At 37.3% G+C, this 18,983-nt stretch overlaps 1 protein-coding gene and 1 non-coding gene across 2 annotated transcripts; one reads left to right on the forward strand and one right to left on the reverse strand.

The window, feature by feature from the left end:
- Positions 1-840: 840 nt before the first annotated feature.
- On the reverse strand, positions 841-922 carry trnas-gcu. Its single transcript has one exon. It is a non-coding gene; the product is annotated as a tRNA-Ser (tRNA).
- A 205-nt stretch (positions 923-1,127) lies between these two features.
- On the forward strand, positions 1,128-6,397 carry b4gat1 (beta-1,4-glucuronyltransferase 1). The gene is made up of 2 exons (XM_046852678.1): positions 1,128-2,592; positions 4,189-6,397. Exons 1-2 carry the CDS (start codon positions 1,489-1,491, stop codon positions 4,378-4,380), a joined length of 1,296 nt encoding a protein of 431 aa, XP_046708634.1. The 5' UTR covers positions 1,128-1,488; the 3' UTR covers positions 4,381-6,397.
- Positions 6,398-18,983: the final 12,586 nt, after the last annotated feature.

The raw sequence follows: 18,983 nt of genomic DNA on the forward strand, positions 1-18,983 counted from the left end.
TGTTGTGTCAGTAAAGGGAGATTAAGAGCCGGATCTCACCAACAGGTCACAATTGACCTTGCGGCTGATAAAACTGCACTATAATCTTTGAAATGTCTTAGAGCAGTGGTGGTTCAGTGGTTAGGGCTCTGAGGTACTGATCATAAGATGATGGGGGGGGTTAAAGCGTGTTGGGCCCTTGAGCAATGCACTTAACACACTGCTTCGAGGGGTGCGTGTCATTGCTGAAGCTGCGCTCAAACCCCAGCTTCCTGATAAACTGGGATAGTGGTAAAGGCTCATGGTTACTGATCTGATGGTTTGGGGTTCAGGACCCAATATCGCCAAGTTGTCACTCTCTGGCCCTTAACTGCATGTGTTCCAGGTATCATAGCGGACCAGTACAGTATGATGTCTCACATACCACATGGCTGATATGCTGTACTAATTGAAGCACATCAAATTCTACCTGTTTAAATCTATTGATATTCTTTTTCATTGGCTATCAGATGTGGCCCTCGATAAACTATACCCCTGTAGTACATGGTACATGTTTCACTTATCAATATATTTATAGAGGTACATGGTTAGAGAGAGACAGACACAATTTTCCATCATTTCAGCATAATTTTTTAACAATCCAGCTAAATATGATTGCAGTGTTTTCTGTATTTCAAGCCTGGGAGTTTAATACAGTCCGATTATTCAGTATAAAGACAGCTATTCCACTTAATATATAGTAAATATAATTGAACAATTAAAATATTAGCGCTGATCTTTTATTTAATTCTTTTTTTAGTTCATTTTGAAGATAAAGGGGATTTTTAATCGTGATTTTAAACCGATGAAAATAAAAGTTATCGACGAGGATGGGATTCGAACCCACGCGTGCAGAGCACAATGGATTAGCAGTCCATCGCCTTAACCACTCGGCCACCTCGTCTCACATACTACACAGACGACATACTATGCTATTTTAACTGTACTATTATCATAAACGCGCTCGTACTGATTCCAATCACATTGTTACTTTTGATTTCTTGACATTTCGCTCATTTACGTGTTTGACAAAACATACCACTGGCTCCAAAAATCCGCGAAATTATTTTTTCCTATAAATAACGACGAGTGACGTCAAAACCCTGCGACACAGCACGAAGGACTGCACTATAATGAGAGAAGGAGATGCTCGTAAATGGTGACGAAAATAGCAGGACTCTGTCATAATTTATAATCAAGAAATTCTTTCTGGATTGGGAATATTGGGGTGATGTTAACAGACTGATCTAATTCACGAGGGGAGGAAAAGGGATGGCGTTTTGCGTAAAATCAGTCGAAACTGTGGAAACGCCAGAATCCGTAGCTGTAGATACATAATGGGTGTTGATGGTGAGGTTGGTGCATGAATTGTTGTCTAATTCTTCACTGGTCCTTCACACATCCAATGTGCAGTCCAGATCAGAGTTTTGGTTCATGCCTCATTTCTAGAGAAACGACAAAGTGTTTGGAATGCATTTCTTCAAAAAATGCTCGGTGTTTAAAGTGGTGCTGAGTGCTCTGCTTATTGTAGCCCTGCTGCAGCTCATCTACTTGTCGTTCCTGTCCAAACTGCATGGCAAGCAGCAGCGGTACAAGTATTCAGAGCTCTTCGGCTCCAAGAAGAACGCACAAACCAATGAGAAGAACTCTAAACGGGAACGCCTGAGATACTCTCTGTCCAGTGGAGGGATCTTCGATAGCAGTGGCCAATACCGTGTGTACAAAAACCTCATCAAGAGCGACTTCTCCAACAACCAGAAGCTGGGTGCAGATTCAAGATCCCATCACCTGGCCTTGGCGACCCATACCACCATCAACAACCTTCACCATTTGGATTCGTTGCTTGAACGCTGGCAGAATCCGCTCTCTGTGGCGATTTTCGCTCATGGCCAAGATGTCAAGTTTGCCACTGCGCTTGTCTATGCCCTCAGCCTCTTCTGTCCACGTGTACAAGCCTTGGTGGACTTCCACCTGGTTTGCCACTCGGAGGAGACGGCCAGCTTCCCAGAGCAAGACAGGGAGCACTTTGCTGGACTTGAAGAGCAAGGCTGTCCTGGTGTCTTTGCTAAGCTTGAATCGCACCGGGACAAGCACAAGAACTACGCTATGGGACGAAACATCTCCTACCCCAACAACCTTCTCCGCAACGTGGCCCGGACAGGCACAGACGCCACCTACATTCTCGTCCTTGACATTGACATGGTACCCAGCGCAGACCTGCATCATCAGTTCGTGATCATGCTGATGAAGCACGAGCCGGCCCCGGACGAGGTGTTGGTCCTGCCTGCGTTTGAAATTAGGCACACACGCAAGATACCTGCTACGAAATCCGAGCTTGCGCAGCTCTACCTGGTCGGTGAGGTGAGGCCCTTCTATGAGGAACTTTGTCCACGATGCCAGGCACCTACCAACTACTCCCGCTGGATTAATCTGGTTAGCAAGAGCACCGAACCTCTGAACGTGGCGTATACACTCAACTGGGTTGACCCATGGGAGCCCTTTTACATCGGGGCCAAATCGGTACCACTGTATGACGAGAACTTCAGACAATACGGCTTCAACCGTATCAGTCAAGTGAGTTCTAATACCATCTGGAAACACAACAATAGTGATAGTAGTTATATAACATATGCTAAAAGTGTATGTGCTTAATTTCTTCTTTCCAGGGTAACTGTTTGAGGGATGTCTAAGAATTTTTTTCTAGTAAAAAAACATACAAACTGTTTTTACACACTATTACTGACATTGAGCAGTTATTTATTTACCAAAATTGAGTAATTAATTTAAAGTAATACTTCACCTATTTAATCTATTATTTTAAATACTTTAACTACATGTATCATATGACCAACTACAAAATGGGGAAAAAATCTGACCTTTCCATTTAAACTCATTTCCATTTAAACTCATTTCAGTTTTCAAAAAGTGGTCTGCTTTCCAACACACCTTTCATATATTCATCTTCAGACCAGGATCTCAAAATATCTCAGAATATCTCTTCATAACTCTCTGCTTTTCCTTTTAGCCACCGCTCGCAACCTTGGGGTAACTACTGTCTTTCTCCTCACATGTTGCTAATGTGATTCGTTCTTGTCGATTTCTTCTCTACAACATCAGAAGGATTCGACCATTTCTGTCCATACAGGCTGCTCAGGTGCTTGTTTAGTCTCTTGTCATTTTGAGACTGGACTACTGCAACTCTCTGCTGGCAGGTCTTCCCCTGAACGCTTTTTATCCACTGCAAATGATCCAAAATGCAGCTGCACGACTTGATGCTTGCCTACAAGGCCAAAAATTGACCAGCGGCATCTTACCTCAGAGACCTCATCACATCTCGCACTGCACTACGCTGTCTGAGATCCTCCAGCACTGCCCGACTGGTACCACCTTCTCTCAGGGTAAGAGGTAAGTATACCTCAAGGCTCTTCTCTGTTCTGGCACCGAGATGGTGGAATGAACTTCCCCTAGCTGTCTGAACAGCGGAGTACCTGGCTATCTTCAAGTGACGGATGAAGACCTTCCCTTTCCTGAAACACTAAAATTAGCACTATTCCAGGTTTGCTTTGTATTTTACCAAAAATAAATGAAAAATCCTCTCACCAGAGTTGTAGGCTGATTTATCTCAAGTCTGTAATCTAGCGTACCATCTGTAAATGTAATCTGCTAAACGCCTTAAATGTATACAACTATATGACAGTAATTTTATACTATAGCTGACCTTCACAGTAAAGGTCTAAAATGTCAGAATTGATGCTGTTTGTTTTTACACGTGAGACTGCGCGCTGCACGGAGAGCACTATATTATATTTTACAATTTATTCATTATATAGTTTTATTTTTTTTTATTAATATATTTGTACTAATTTAGCAGATTTCCATGATTCGGTTCTTTTTTTATGTTTTAATAAAGTTTATTACTATTTTGCAGAATCCAGAATCTATTTTAAAATCTGTAGGTTGATTAATCGGTTATCAGTATTGGTAAAATCCACTCTCGGTCAGCGTCCTTCTTTTTTTTTTCTTTTTTCACAAGAACCACATCCTTTCTTGAACAATATTCCTCGCCAGAAATTAACTATACGGATTAAACATCCAAACACCTTCATCTGAAGAATTATGAACTTTCTAACACTCACTCTATTTTTCACCTCTCTCCTTGTCCTCTTACAGGCCTGTGAGCTCCATGTGGCAGGGTTCAAGTTCTCTGTGGTGAATAATGCCTTCGTGGTCCATCGAGGCTTTAAGCTCCAGGGCGACTTTCACAGCCGCAAGGACGAGGAGAACCGCCGAAACCGCCTGCTATTCCGCAGCTTCAAAGAAGGTCTTAAAAACAAATACCCCAACTCCCCTCACCAATGCTGAGGCCAGCATCTCCTGAGAAACACCCGGTCCTCTTTAGTGCAGCTTTAAGGTACAATTAAACACACAGAGGCAAAAGTGGTGAGTATTGTAACATATTACAAACTGAAAAAATGACTCTTTGTTACAGTTACTGATGTCCTGACATCTTGGCACATAACATGGACTTGCATACTTAAGGTGTACTAATAGTATGTGACAATCCAGGTGTAGAAAAAGTGGCGTTTCTTATTTAATATATTGTTTGTTAACGTGTACTACACTGAATGGAGAACAGTAATGTAATGTAATGTTAATGTAACACTGGAAATGAGACACAATGCCAAGGATATTCGATTTAATTATCCAAATGAAAATGACATCCATGTGAAAGTTCTCAGTCTGTTTACGAAAGCTTCAGTTAAGATGAGAAACATGAAAAATTAAATGCTAATAAGAGTTTTGCTATTTTACTCCACTTTTTTTTCAAAAATACTGAGAAAGCATTACTGTAAATGGTTATAATGCATATAAACCCTGTTACAGTCCACAGAATTAAAGACCTAGTGTAGGATTAGGGTGTTTCTCCAAAGGTCCGAACAGTAAATCAGAACAAAGATAACTAACTTGATATATTGCAAAACTATTCAGGTACATTTTCCCTAAAATTAAACAATTTTCTAAAACACTGTCCAACAAAGTGCTGTTAGTTTTTTTTTTACAAAAATCGCTGTCTGGATTGTGTATCATGTCATAACGTTTTTGTCTAGAATTACACACGGAAGTGAGACCCTGAAAAAACAACTGAAATTATGATTATTGTGTCTAAATGGTGTGATTAATTGTAAGTTCATTCATGGTAACTGATATTAAAACCCCATATAATTATTATTATCATGAGAATGTCAGAAAATACAGCATTGGTGTTTTTTTTTATGCTTGATTTGTTATAAGAAAAAGAACGAGCATCCGGATGGAAACAGTAACCCCGTGATTCTGGCCCAATGTTAATTACTTTCCTATGAGAACATGAGACATCATTCTTTATTTCCTGTGAAGTTGTATATAAAAGATTATATCAAAGATAACAGACTATTTTTACCTCAGGATTTGCTGATAACAATTTAATCCATTCCTGATTGACGAGTTATCAATGTATTACATATATAATATATTAAAATTATGAATATATACAGAATAAAAAACACTGGTTGGGTGTCCATTTAAAGGACACATTGTTGCTGTGGTACAAGGGAATCACTAGTGTAAAAAATAGCCAGTATATCAGCAGATGTTTTAATCCCATGCGAGCAACGCAGCAAACACCCATGTAAGTGTTACTGGTGTACTGAGACTGATTCACTTTATGGAAAATGTGCTAATTCATAGGGCAAGGAGTATGGACGCTGTGTCACTATACCTGATAAACTGGCCACATAAAAAAATTAATCTATATCTGCTCATAGATGTTCATCCAAAATTTATAACACTATAAGAACCAGGTTTTATTGAAGCTACTATAGAAGATAATGAATGTGCAGTGTAGAAGATAGAAAGAATTCGATTTCAGAAAAATAGCAATTGTTGACATTTATTGCTTTTCGTACCATTTTTCTTACATAAACCATTGTATTTCTAAAGATGTGTCTCTGAATGCTCTGTTATGACTAAAATTATTTTTTTTATTTATTTTTTTTATTATTATTTTTATTATTTCTTCACTCCCACTGCTATATGCCAATCAGTGTTATCCACTACAACTGGAGCAAATTGTCAATGGCCAATGAGCACCACTGTATTAACAGCAGAGAGTAGTGTACGTGGGGACCTTTTTCTCCTAGTGTGTTTGTCACTGTGCCGTTGTGTCCATTTGTAGACTTTATTTTACGGTATTTCTGAAATGATTGTGTTCATTTCTTCGATGCGGGAAATCATATAATGACACTATACCGTGTTTGTCAATATTTGAGTAATGCTTGAATTGTAAGTAGCTACAGGCTGTTTTATTATACACTAATAAAGAAATAAGCGTGTATGGATATGGTGTGGTGTTGAGCTGTGTGATATTATTAACCATACTGTGATTTACAGTGTTTTAGTTGTGTTTAATTGACAGGTTTAGGCAGACTTTTTATTTGTGAGAGGACCAGTAGGGGGCAATAGAGTGACATGCAATCAAGGGGCAAACTAGTATCAAATATTTTTTGGCTTCTGTAAATCCATATAAATTGCAATGCTTTGATTTTAAAGAACTGTAATAGCACATCACGGGTGGTGCAACCCGTAGCATTGCCGCTTCACAGCTTAGGGTTCCCCGTCCAAACCCGAGTTAACACACACTTTTGGCCAATCTCGTTAATTTTGGGTACCTATAAAATATTGCATCCTTCATATTTATAAGGAGTCTTTATTTTTTGCAGATTTAGCACACACATCTAGGGATGGGTGATGTCAATTGTCTTTTCAATCCCATACCAAGTACTTTCAAGACAAGTGTCATTGATAGATACCGATACTTCTATGAAATATTTTAATGAGTGATTTAATAGTGTATTTTGATCACCATCATTAATTATATTAAATAAACTGCAATAGACATGACTTCTTATAATAATAGAAATACTATATAAATGATTTCATTAAGAATATCCCCCAGGTAACACATATAGATGTAGGCTAATAAAAATGTTGTTTATATATATATATATATATATATATATGTGTGTGTGTATGTATGTATGTATGTGTATATATATATATATATATATATATATATATATATATATATATATGTATGTATATGATTTTTTGGATTTAAATAACCTTATCACTACTCTGTACCTGGACAATGTCCACTGCTCTGGAAGGATTTTGCTAAAGAACTCAAGCCAGAAGATGGGGGTCATGTCTGTGTTCCCTCCTCTGCTCTTCTCAGCTCTATAGGGTGTTTTACTTTTAGATGCTTCGTCATATTTGTGGTATTGCCACAGTGGCATAACGTTGTTTGACAAATGTCACATGAAGCTTCATCATTGTTAACTGGAGTGAAAAAATTCCATATTATGCTTTTAGTCATGATCGCAGCCAATGCTCTCAAATCGCCTTTTGAACCTGCGTGGAAGGTTTAAAGAAGCGGAAGATCCCATTGCCGTTCCTCTTTAAGTATTATAGATACTGTATTTACTGTATATACTATATGGCATATTACTATAATATTTATACATTTATAGTCTTTAAGGAACTATGGCTAACAATCAGTTTTATGGCCGTACCGATCTGATCCAGAATTGTATCTTAGTCTGAAATCAAACATCAAGAACACCAGTGGTAACAACAACCACTACAGCAGGATGTGTTTTTATGGTAAGTACTAAACACGGTTCTCCTTCCGTCACATCCTCACATCATTTCTTTGGAGATGTTCTTCTGGAGCGAGTGCTGCCAACAACATCTGTAACCAAATGAAGCATGGTGATGGGTGTGCTCTCAATCTGGTTGCTGTGTGCTGTTACTATTTATTTCTTTGAGGAGGCCCTTGGGTCCTCAGTGTCCTCCCTGGTTACTCTAAATGACCCCCAGTGTCAATGAGTGTGAATGGTGCCCTGAACAGTACTCACATTCCAGCTGTTTTGTATTCCTATCTCAGTAGATAGAGTCCATAAAGCACTTCCTGAAGATGAATGAGCAAATAATCAGTTCTGGATATAAGAGGACTAGTATGTAATGGTGAATGGGTTATATAAAATGTATTATACTGTACAAGCAAACTAAATTAGGTTTGTGATAAGTACAGTCTTGTAGTAGTAAGAAGGAAAGTTTTTTAATACAAAATAACATCATATTCTTGAAATCTGCTCCATAGATTATTATACGTTTTGTACACGTTTTAAAAACAATTTTCTACATCTAATAAATCTGGCATGCAATTCTTTTTTTTTTCCCCTAGAAGAATACAGAAAAGGGAAGATACAAGCTATTATACAAGCTATTCTTAAGAAGTATTTTGTAACAAAAACATTAATATTTAACTAGGCCATAGTCTTTACTACGTCATGATCATGACATGATAGATGTATAAATTATAGCTTTCTATACTTTACTAGTATTTTCTGGACACCCGATTACAGCTATATTGATTCAGCATTATACACATTATACATACACAATCCTGAGACTCACTGGTCTAATAACAAGAAGCTCATAATACAGTCTCAGTCTCTTACACACATACACACACACACACACACACACACACACACACACACACACACATATATATATATATATATATATACACACACACACACACACACACACACACACACTTGCTGTTTAGACTCTCTTAAACAAATGCCACTGGACACCAGTGACACAGATCCCATTATCTGCACTTACTGCCTGAGGAATCTGAGTGACAGATAGACAATGTGCCAATGGAATTCTGGCAGCAGATGACTACAGGATGCCGGGATGTACGCCAGCATGTAAATTGATTTACTGATTACTTTTTATCTGCTACTGTTGTGCTTCACCTCAATTAAATTATCACTGCGCTCTAAAATGACTAAAATGTTCCAAAAATACAATGGTGATATTGATGGAATTACAAAACATTTGCTCAGTAATATAATGAAGGTAAAGTTCATATAGAGAGCAGCCAATAACTGTACCTACACCAGCAGTGCTACTGATATAAAAAATATTAAGGATGTGCATCTCCATAATTGAGGAAGATGCGATTCGCATCTCGATGCACAGCCAATGAAACAATCCGTTAAAGATACATATGAAGCAGCTACCGATGCAGTGCCATACTGAAAAAAATCTGCTGCTTACTTCTAGTGGACAAGTTATGAATACCGATTGTAGTCCATTTGTACAAAATGTATAAAAAATGTGTAAGTCACTACTTACTTATAAATGATTGGGCAGGTTGGACTGGGTTGCAATGTGTTAGATGGACACGTGTGTGTGGACACATGATTTCACAGAGATTAGCATACACTAAGAAGCTCTACCTACATCTGACATTTCATTTCACCAGAGATCTTGGCCAGGCCTCCACTGTAATGACACAAGAGAAGTTGTTATTTGCAGAAACTGCCTAAAATTCCCAGTCTTCCTAATCACAGTGTACTTTTCTTTCTTTCTCTTTCCCGCCATGGGCCCTGCCTTCTCTAAGAATATGACCAAGAGGCATGTTGAGGAGGGATGGATGAAGGGAATTAGGGATGCTGTTGTGGATAACGATCCTTATTAAGCAGGTTTGATAAGGCAAAGTGGGGTTTATCTTGGCAGCTTTGGAGACCAAGATTTAGTCAGGTCATAGAGCTTTACGACACAAACAATTAGCAACAGCCTCCCCTTAGACAGGAGCAGGAGGCAGCCGGCCTTCAGATTAGTCAAACTGAGCTGGCAGGGAGGGGTGCCTTGCCCATGGATGGTGCTCTTGGCCACCTGTGACCTTTTAAGCTGATCTCAGGTCAGTTTTATGGCTCAGTAAACTGATCAGTGTTTTTATGAGGCAGCACATAATAAAGTACTTTCATGCAGTTAGATTTAAAGTACTTGCAGACAACAAAGCCTGTTTGGTTTTCTTAATATGACTAATATGTTTGACTGAAATGGAAATCCTACTCACTTCCTTAAGCCATTATTTATTGTCTAGTACAATGAAATATTCTTGAATATAAGAGACAGAAAGCAATCCAGATTTGCTATAAAGTGTTTCTGAGAATCTCATTAGCTGGGATAATTTAGTGTTATAATTCCAGGTGATGCAAAACAGACCAAATTCCAAGAACCACCAATGAGATTCTGCTTTGTTTTTTTTTTTATAGTGAATTACATCTACACAGTCCAAAAATAAAAGCATGGATTTAAACCGAGGATCATGGTTTTCAACCAAAGCACAGCTGTGGTTCACCATTTTGAACAGTTGTGCAGAGGGTAGTGTTGCCTCCCACACACATCCAGGGTCAGTCTACACTACATTGACAAAAGTAATGGGACGTCTAACTTTTACAGCCATATATGGCTCTTCCCCAAACTGTTAACACAATGTTGGCAATAGTATAGGAGGAATTTGGATGACATAACAATGCCCCAGTACACAAGGTGAGCTCCGTGAACATGGGTTGGAGTGAAACAGCTTGAGTGGATTTCTACAGAACTCTGATCTTAACCCTACTGAACACCTTTGAGATTAATTAAAATGTAGACCGCACTCCAGGCCTCCTCAACTTACATCAGTAAATGACTTTACTAATGCCCTTGTGTCTGATCAAAAAGCTACACAAGCATGCTCCAAAATTTAGGGGTTTTATAACAGTAAATGTGCACCTTAAATGTGCACCTGAAATGTTATCTAGCTGTAAAACCAATACAGAACTTATACTAGACAATGAAAACAATTGAGACCAAAATGTATCCAATTATAATTAATATCATAGCAGTTAAATCTTAGGGGTTCTGCCTCTTTCCCTTACTTAGTACATCACTGTTGTCTGTTCTGAGGTAGAATTGTACTATAGAACATGCTGGAGTATACATTTCACAGAGAATACAATAAATGATTTCTTTTGGAATGTGTGACTTTTGTAAAACACACTCTGAAAGTGGAAAAATAAGGTTTTAATTGGTGTCTACAGCTTGTCCTGGATTTAACCTTTTCAGAACATATAAAGAAAAACTCATTAGTCTGTTGAATAAAGTGAACATTTGCGACAAATATGCTCAGAGCATATGGTAATCACTAGAGGCATACATTATAAGTTATTATTTCTGATAACATTTCCTCACCCTGTTATTTACTACCTCACCTAACTTCACCATGCTAGGACATATGGCCATGGATGTAAGCATTTAATAGAGCATTAGACCTGGTGTCTGTCTTCTAAATCTGCAGCAGAGACACCTGTATCAAAGAGCCACTAAGACATGTGGCCTTGGACGACTTGCTAAGAGGCACAGGCAGCTCTAATGAGCAACAATGCTTTAAACAATGTAAGTCTGTTTAAAGGTCACTTTAACTCTGGTTTCATGTCCAAAGTTTTCTCACAATTCAATGGCAATGTTGCAGTTTTGTTTGTGTGTAATTAATGGACATCAATTCAACTATTGCATGGCAACAATCTTGTATAATCACTTTTTGTCGAGCATTAACAACTACTTCAGCAGTTACAGTAACTTGTCTGCTGAATCAAACCACAACGCTCAGCCTTCACTTCCCACGTGCATAAATGAGCCTTGGCCGCCGCTTCACCACTGTCCCTTCTCTGGACCACTTTTGCTAGATACTGACCACTGCAGACCGGGTAGTCTTAGTATATCTTTTAAAGAGAAAATATATCAAGTAGTCAATGTGCAGCTTATATAACTGTATAGATTTACTAACTTAACCATTATTGTCAAAATAGTTGGCCACAAAGGTGAGTACACCCTAAGTGATAATAGCTGCATGTCGTGTAACCATGCAAAGCCACGTGTCCTATTCATCATGTTCATGTTTTTCACTGCTTGACAGGACAATACAAATTTGGGTCTTGTAATAGAGCTGTTAAAATTTGGTGCTTTAAGTGCAATTCTCTCATACTGACCACTGGATGGCAAAGAATTCTCTAAAGATTTGAGAATTATAATTGTTGGTCTCCACAAAGATGGACTGAGCTATAAGAAGATCAGTAACACCCTGAAACTAAGTAACAGTACAGTGCCCAGGGTAATACAGAGGTTTTTCAAGACAGGTTCAACTAGCAACAGTCCTTGCCAGGGTTGATCAAAGAACTTGAGTTCTCTTGCTGTGCATCAGATGCAGAGGCTGGCTGCAAAAAAACAGATGGTTGAGTGCTGACAGCTTTGCTGTAGAGGGTGAAGAAGCAGAGGGTCCACTTGTCAGTGCTCAGACAATATGCCGCACACCACAACAAGTTGGTTCGCATGGCTGTTGTACCAGAGGGAAGCCTCTTCTGAAGCTGACTCACAAGAAAGCCTGAAAACAATTTGCTGGAGACAACCTGTGCAAGAGCACAAATAACTTAAACCATGTGCTGTGGTCTGATGAGACTAAGATGATGGAGATACAGTTCATTGAGGAAAACTTGGATTAGATCATGTACTATGACATTCTAAAGCAGAACATGATGCCCTCCCTTCAGAAACTGGGCCACATGGCAGTTTTCCAACAAAATACCGACCTAAACACACCGCAAAGATGACAACTGCCTTGCTGAATGTAATAGTGATGGGGAAAGAAAGAGTACAGTGAGTGTAGTGGAGGTAAACAGAGTTTCTGATAGGGTTATGAAAATTGAAGCTGTAAATTAAAGGGGTGAAGATAAATGTCATCATTGCTTATGCACTGCAAGTGAGTTGTGAGATGGAGGAGAAGGAAAAATTCAGGAGTGAGCTAGATGTAGTGGTAGATGGTGTACCTAGGAATGCAAGATTGGCGATTGGGGCAGTCTTTAATGCTCATGTTAGTGAAGGGAACAGAAGCGATGGGTAGGTATGGCATTAAGGAGAGGAATGTGGACGGGCAGATGGTGGTAGATTTTGCTAAAAGTATGAAAATGGCAGGAGAAAGAGGATCATATGGTGACATATAAGAGGGGAGGAAGGTACACACTGGTAGACTACATTCTATGTAGGAGATGCAACCTGAGGCAGATTGGAGACTGTAAGGAGTTGGCAGGGGACAGTGTAGCTAGACAGCATCAGATGGTGATCTGTAGGATGGTTTTGGAGGTGGTGGTGAAGAGGTGCTGGATGATTAGGCAACTACTGCAAAAGCCAAGGAAAAAAAGCATATGAGAAGTTGTATGAGAAGTTGGACACTAAGGAAAAAGAAAAAGAATCGTACCAATTGGCCAGGCAGAGAGACGGAGCTGGGAAGGATGTACTGCAGGTTAGAGCAATAATAGATGCATATGGACTAGTGAGGAGTGTGTGTTGAGTAGGTGGAGGGAATATTTTGAGCAGCTGATAAATGAGGATAATTAGAGATAAGCAGGAAGTATATAAGATTAGTAAGAAGGAAGTGAGACTGCAGTAGGAACAACAGACAGTTTCAAGGTAAAGGTGGGACTGCATCAAGGATCGGTTCTGAGCCCTTTCTTGTTTGCAGTGGTGATCGACAGGTTGACAGATGAGGTCAGACATGGACCTCCATGGACTATGATGTTTCTGGATGATTTGTGATTTGTGGCGAGAGTAGGGAGCAGGATGAAAAGAGCCTGGAGAAAAGGGGAATGAAAAACTATGTATATTGAGGTTTTAATTGGGAGTGGCGATGATGGACAGGATTAGAAGAGAGTTTATTAGAGGGACAGCGCATGTAGGATGTTTTGGAGACAAGGTGAGGGAGGTGCGATTGAGATGGTTCGGACATGTGCAGAGGAGGGACATGGGTTATATCGGTAGGAGAATGCTGATGGATGGAGCCGCCAGAAAGGAGAAAAATTGGAAGATCAAAGAGGAAACAGACAAGTCATTATAAGCTAAAACTCATGTATTTGTATTAAGGATGGTAAAAAATGAATTTTGTGATGCATAGATTTTTAAAAGTGTGCCTCGGATTCAAGTTGGCAATTGTATCACGATGCATAATCTTTAACATATTTGCATCGATCAAAAGCATTATATTTATATATAATTATTAGTAGATGCGCTATAATTGTATTATTTAAAAAGTGACCAATAATTTGTGACCAATATTTTATATGTAGATAAACTCAAACGGGATCTTTCAGCAACCACTGCTGCTACTTGAATATGATGGCTCACAACACTACAGAGAACGAGGCGTGTCCTAAGAGTCCCATAAAATACAGATCAACATGGCAGAGGTAGAGCTGCATCTTAATTGAGACAGAACAGCCAAAGAACATTTGGTTTTATTTATTCTTTTTTTTGCACGACAAAGGCATGTTTGTGAAAGGGCCATGCGTTAGAAGTCAATTAAGGCACTTAAGTAAATGTATGATTTGCTGTTATGTGATTTATAAACCTGTTCATTTATGCGATTATCATATGGCAGAAGTGCAATGCTTTAAGCCATGGAGATATAAAAGAGCTTAAGTCAGTGTTCATATAAAATACTAACGTAGGGAAAAATGTGACCTCAGTAACTTTGACATTAATGTGTTTGCTAGGGTCAGAATGGCTAGTTTGAATATTTAAGACAATGACTATCTCCTGGGGGTTTCAAGCACAACAGTCTCTAGAGTTAAGTATGTATAAACACCTTGTTTACCAAACTGCCAGACTAGTATGAACTAACACAAATTTATCTATGGTGATTTTATTAACAAATCATTACAAACGTAGTGAATAGAAAAGCATCTCAAACCTTGAGAAAGATAAGCTTCCACAGCAGGAGAACACTCCAGGTCCCACTCGTTTCAATCAACAACAAGCCTCTGGGGCTACAATAAACATGGCTCACCAACATCTGGACAGCTGCTCATGCGCTCTTGTTTATTTTGGTATGTTGAAAAAACAAAAAGAAATATCATAATTTGTGTCTTTATTATGAATACTGTTATGTAAGTGTTCCCAAATTCTGCTTACTTCAGCGCTCAACTATTTAGTTTTTTTTTTCTCTAACACCAGATAAAGCTACATTACTTTTTACATTAGTCCTCAAATCCTGGTTCGGGAATGGACTAATTTTCAATATTATATTCTGTGCTCATTTAGGAACATACTGGAAGGATTATACTGAAGTAACATGTAAACAGGTAGTGATTATGCACTAAAGATATAATTAGTAACCTAATCTTTTTCATTACACAGAAAAGTGTAATCTAATCTGATTAGTGCTATTAATCAACTAAGGATGAGGTATTTGTTTCATGAATCACCAGATGACGTTTTTTTTTTCCATTCGGACAATGAGCTGCACATTTCCACAAAACAGTTAATGAGTTGTTTTCAAGGTTTTGAACATTTATAAGATTTTTACTATATGTTTTTAGACATAGTGTATGTTTCTATTCATTGTCCCAAGCATTTACAGTCAAATTAAAATAGTACCATTTTTACTTTTGCATTGTCTGCTATACAATAAAATTATACAATTTAAATATACGATGTGTCTGTACCGCTATATGCAATATGAGTATATCAGTTCTGACTGGCATGTTCAATATAATTAGTTCCATATGCAATGTAAATCACTTTTATATTAAGGTTCTAATACATTTTACTGTATTTTTTTTCTATATTAAATGATTTTTCATGGGAAAAAATAAACACTTTCTGGAAAACAGTCCAGTCATTTGAAAAAAATCTAATAAAAAAGTTACTAAATAATGATATTTTTCCTTTTACCTCAATTTGTATCAACCAAAAAGCCAAAAAATAAACTTTTATTCAAAGAATAAAATTAAACTGCAAAATCTGCATAAAAAAGTATCCTATTTTTACCGGTCAGTACATTTTCCACAGAGTCTGGCTTATTTTTCAATACCTCTTGTAAAATTCTGTTAACTCTTTCCTGTTACATATACAATATACATTAAGAACCTGTGCATCTTAATGATAAACTAATTACACATTAAAAACAATCAAATATACCACACAACTATCCTGTTTCATGGTAATTTGTGACTGCTCTCCTGATCCTCCTCCTCCTCCTCCTTTAGCATCCTTCTCCCAATATTTGTTTCTGCTCGGTTTACTTGTTTACTGTCCCGTCTGCGCAGCCCCCTTTACCATGGCTAAAGCAGTTTATCTTTTCTTTTCCACACTGTAACAATAGGAGGGGAAGTAAAACAGTGCTTTAGTGGCTAAATGCCATTCAGTGGAGCTCTGCTGGTAAGGACTGGGACGGAGGGTATTACAGGCCAAGAGAAGGCCTTCATTCAGGTGCAAACGAGTAGGTGATTACCTATTTGCAGAGTATTACAGCGTGATTGGGTGTTAGCATCTTGACGGTGTGTGTGTCAGTGTAAGAGTCTGTAATTGTGTGACTCTCTTGACTCAGGAATAAGAGAAGCCTGGGTGATAAGGAGATAACACTAATTAGTTCTCCTCCCAGCGGCTTGTTAATTGTGGATATCTCAGGCTGTGGTAAAACTGCTTCACCCCCACCAGACTTGATTTGCCTGGTGGCAATATTAGCAGCTCATTTGAAAGCAGAATGACCTGAATTTAAGCCTGTTTTATTTAATTATGCCAAGTGGGGTTCCATAGTGACGTCTGTAAAACAGGGCGAGGGGGTAGGAGCGCTTCAAATCTCACGAAATCTTTCAGTTTGCACAATGGAGCATTACAGAGTTACACAACTGAGAGTAATCAACTACAGTCTGTACACTCTGTACTTTACTCAACTTTTTTACACAAAAATGGCATACACTGTAACAAACTAACTGAACTAACTGTAAAATATTTAATAGTATTAATTGTTTTAATTTATTTATTATTTAGATGTGGTCCTTTATATCATTATATGTACAATACATTACATTTGATTTTATTTCAATTCAATATATAGATAAGGGATGTGCATTACGATGCAGTCAGATTTCGATTTGATTCAAAACAATGCAATTCGATGCAATGGAAAAACATGATGCAATTCACTATGGTACAGCTAGTTCAATTGTATTTCGTTGGTTTAGACAGAGAGCAAATCATAAATTTTCTTAAGTGCCTTCTGACTTTAGATGTTCTTTTTCTGTTCTGTCTCAGGAAATTGCAGATCTACCTCTGCCATGTTAATCTATATTCTATGCGACTCTTAGGGCATTCCTCGGTCTTGAGAAATGGCAAGAAGAAATGAATCTAGATATAAAATATTGGTCACAAATTATTGGTCACTTTCTAAGTAACAAAAGTATAGTGCATCTACTACTAGTTATATATAAATAAATAGTTTATTCATGTGCAAATATGTTAAAACAATCAAAAACAAATGCCAACTTTTATCCGATGCACACTTTTTTATGTCGATGCATCACATTGTTAACTTTTTTGCAGATGCACTGATACAAATCGGTGAATCTTACCAACCCTAATATACATACATTCCTATTTAAATAATAATAATAATAATAATTATTATTATTATTTTTATTATACAATGTTACTGCAATTATAACTACTGGTTTCAAGAAAAGCAGTTGAAATGTACTTCAGTGTACCTTTCTGTCTTTCTTTCTTAATTTCTACATTTGTTAGTTTGTTTATCTGTGGGTGATCAGTACAGAAAAAACTTGAAAGTGATTTAACTCCAATCTTTTAAACCTAGAATTATTAAACACAAGTAAATATCCAAAAATCAATACAGGGTCGACTTTTCCACATGTTGCACATCACGCACACCCACATCTTATAATGATATCATTCTAGCAGCTTATGAGCAGTTAAGCAGATTTACACTGAAGCTACTTGAATATGTGTGTGTGTGTGTGTGTGTGTGTGTGTGTGTGTGTGTGTGTGTGTGTAAATTAGTGTGCGAGAGACATTTGTCATTTCTTATCTAAATGCGTATTGCTATTTGCATATTTATTTACAAAATTAAGTTGCAGAAATGTAAGAAACAGATATACATTGAGACACAAACCTATATAATAACTAACTATATAATGTAACTGTATTCATTTACCCAGAACTGTCCAAAAATAAGCATACAAAAATTATTTATTTAACACTTGATACATATTTAAACTAAGGTATGTTTCCCTCTTTCCTTTGTTAAAAAAGTGTATGCTCACATGCTGTGAATAGTAAAAAAATCTCCAGCATAAAACCCCTTAATGTCAATCACAGTAACCCTTTACCTGACTATGACCTTTATTTCCATATGTTCTGGGATAGCAATTGATTTACTGCTTATGCAGTCAATAACACAAACCATTACGAACTAGTGTTTTCCAATAATATCATTTTACTATCATTTACCTTATCTATATGAAATAAATAAATAAATAAACCAACAACCAAACAAACCTCGAGAACTGGTACATTAGGGACAGCTCCAGTATCTCCAGCCCTCCTGTGCTCAGTTTACTGGGTGTCCTCACTCTTAAATCCTAAAATATGACTGTAGGTAATCTGGTAGTTAATTTAATTTGCCACTATGCTTGAGTGTGTGTGTGTGTGTGTGTGTGTGTGTGTGTGTGTGTGTGGTGCCCTGGATTTGAATGGCATCCAGTGGACCAAGTGACTTCAAATCCAATAATATGAATTAATGAATAAAATAAAAATTAAAAAAATAAATATTACAAATATATATATATATATATATATATATATATATATATATATATATATATATATATATATATATATATATATAATTATGCTTTAAAAGAGCCCAGTTATCTATTTTTTGCTTAGCACATCATGTTCATTTATTCTTCAAAAATGTCATCTGTTTTATTTTTTCACCTAAACTATTGCCTGTGTTTTCATATATATATATATATATATATATATATATATATATATATATATATATATATATATATATATATATATATATAAACCTGAATATTTTCTAACCTGAAAAATATAAAATGCACTAATTAATACTGTAGCTGTTACTCATCATCTAAAATACATGCTTGTTTGTATGGGAATGTAGGCAGGTATTAGACATTATTCACTAAGCATTGTCAGTA

The sequence above is a fragment of the Silurus meridionalis genome, chromosome 6 (genome assembly GCF_014805685.1).
Source record: "Silurus meridionalis isolate SWU-2019-XX chromosome 6, ASM1480568v1, whole genome shotgun sequence".
In the NCBI taxonomy this organism is placed as follows: Eukaryota; Metazoa; Chordata; class Actinopteri; order Siluriformes; family Siluridae; genus Silurus; species Silurus meridionalis.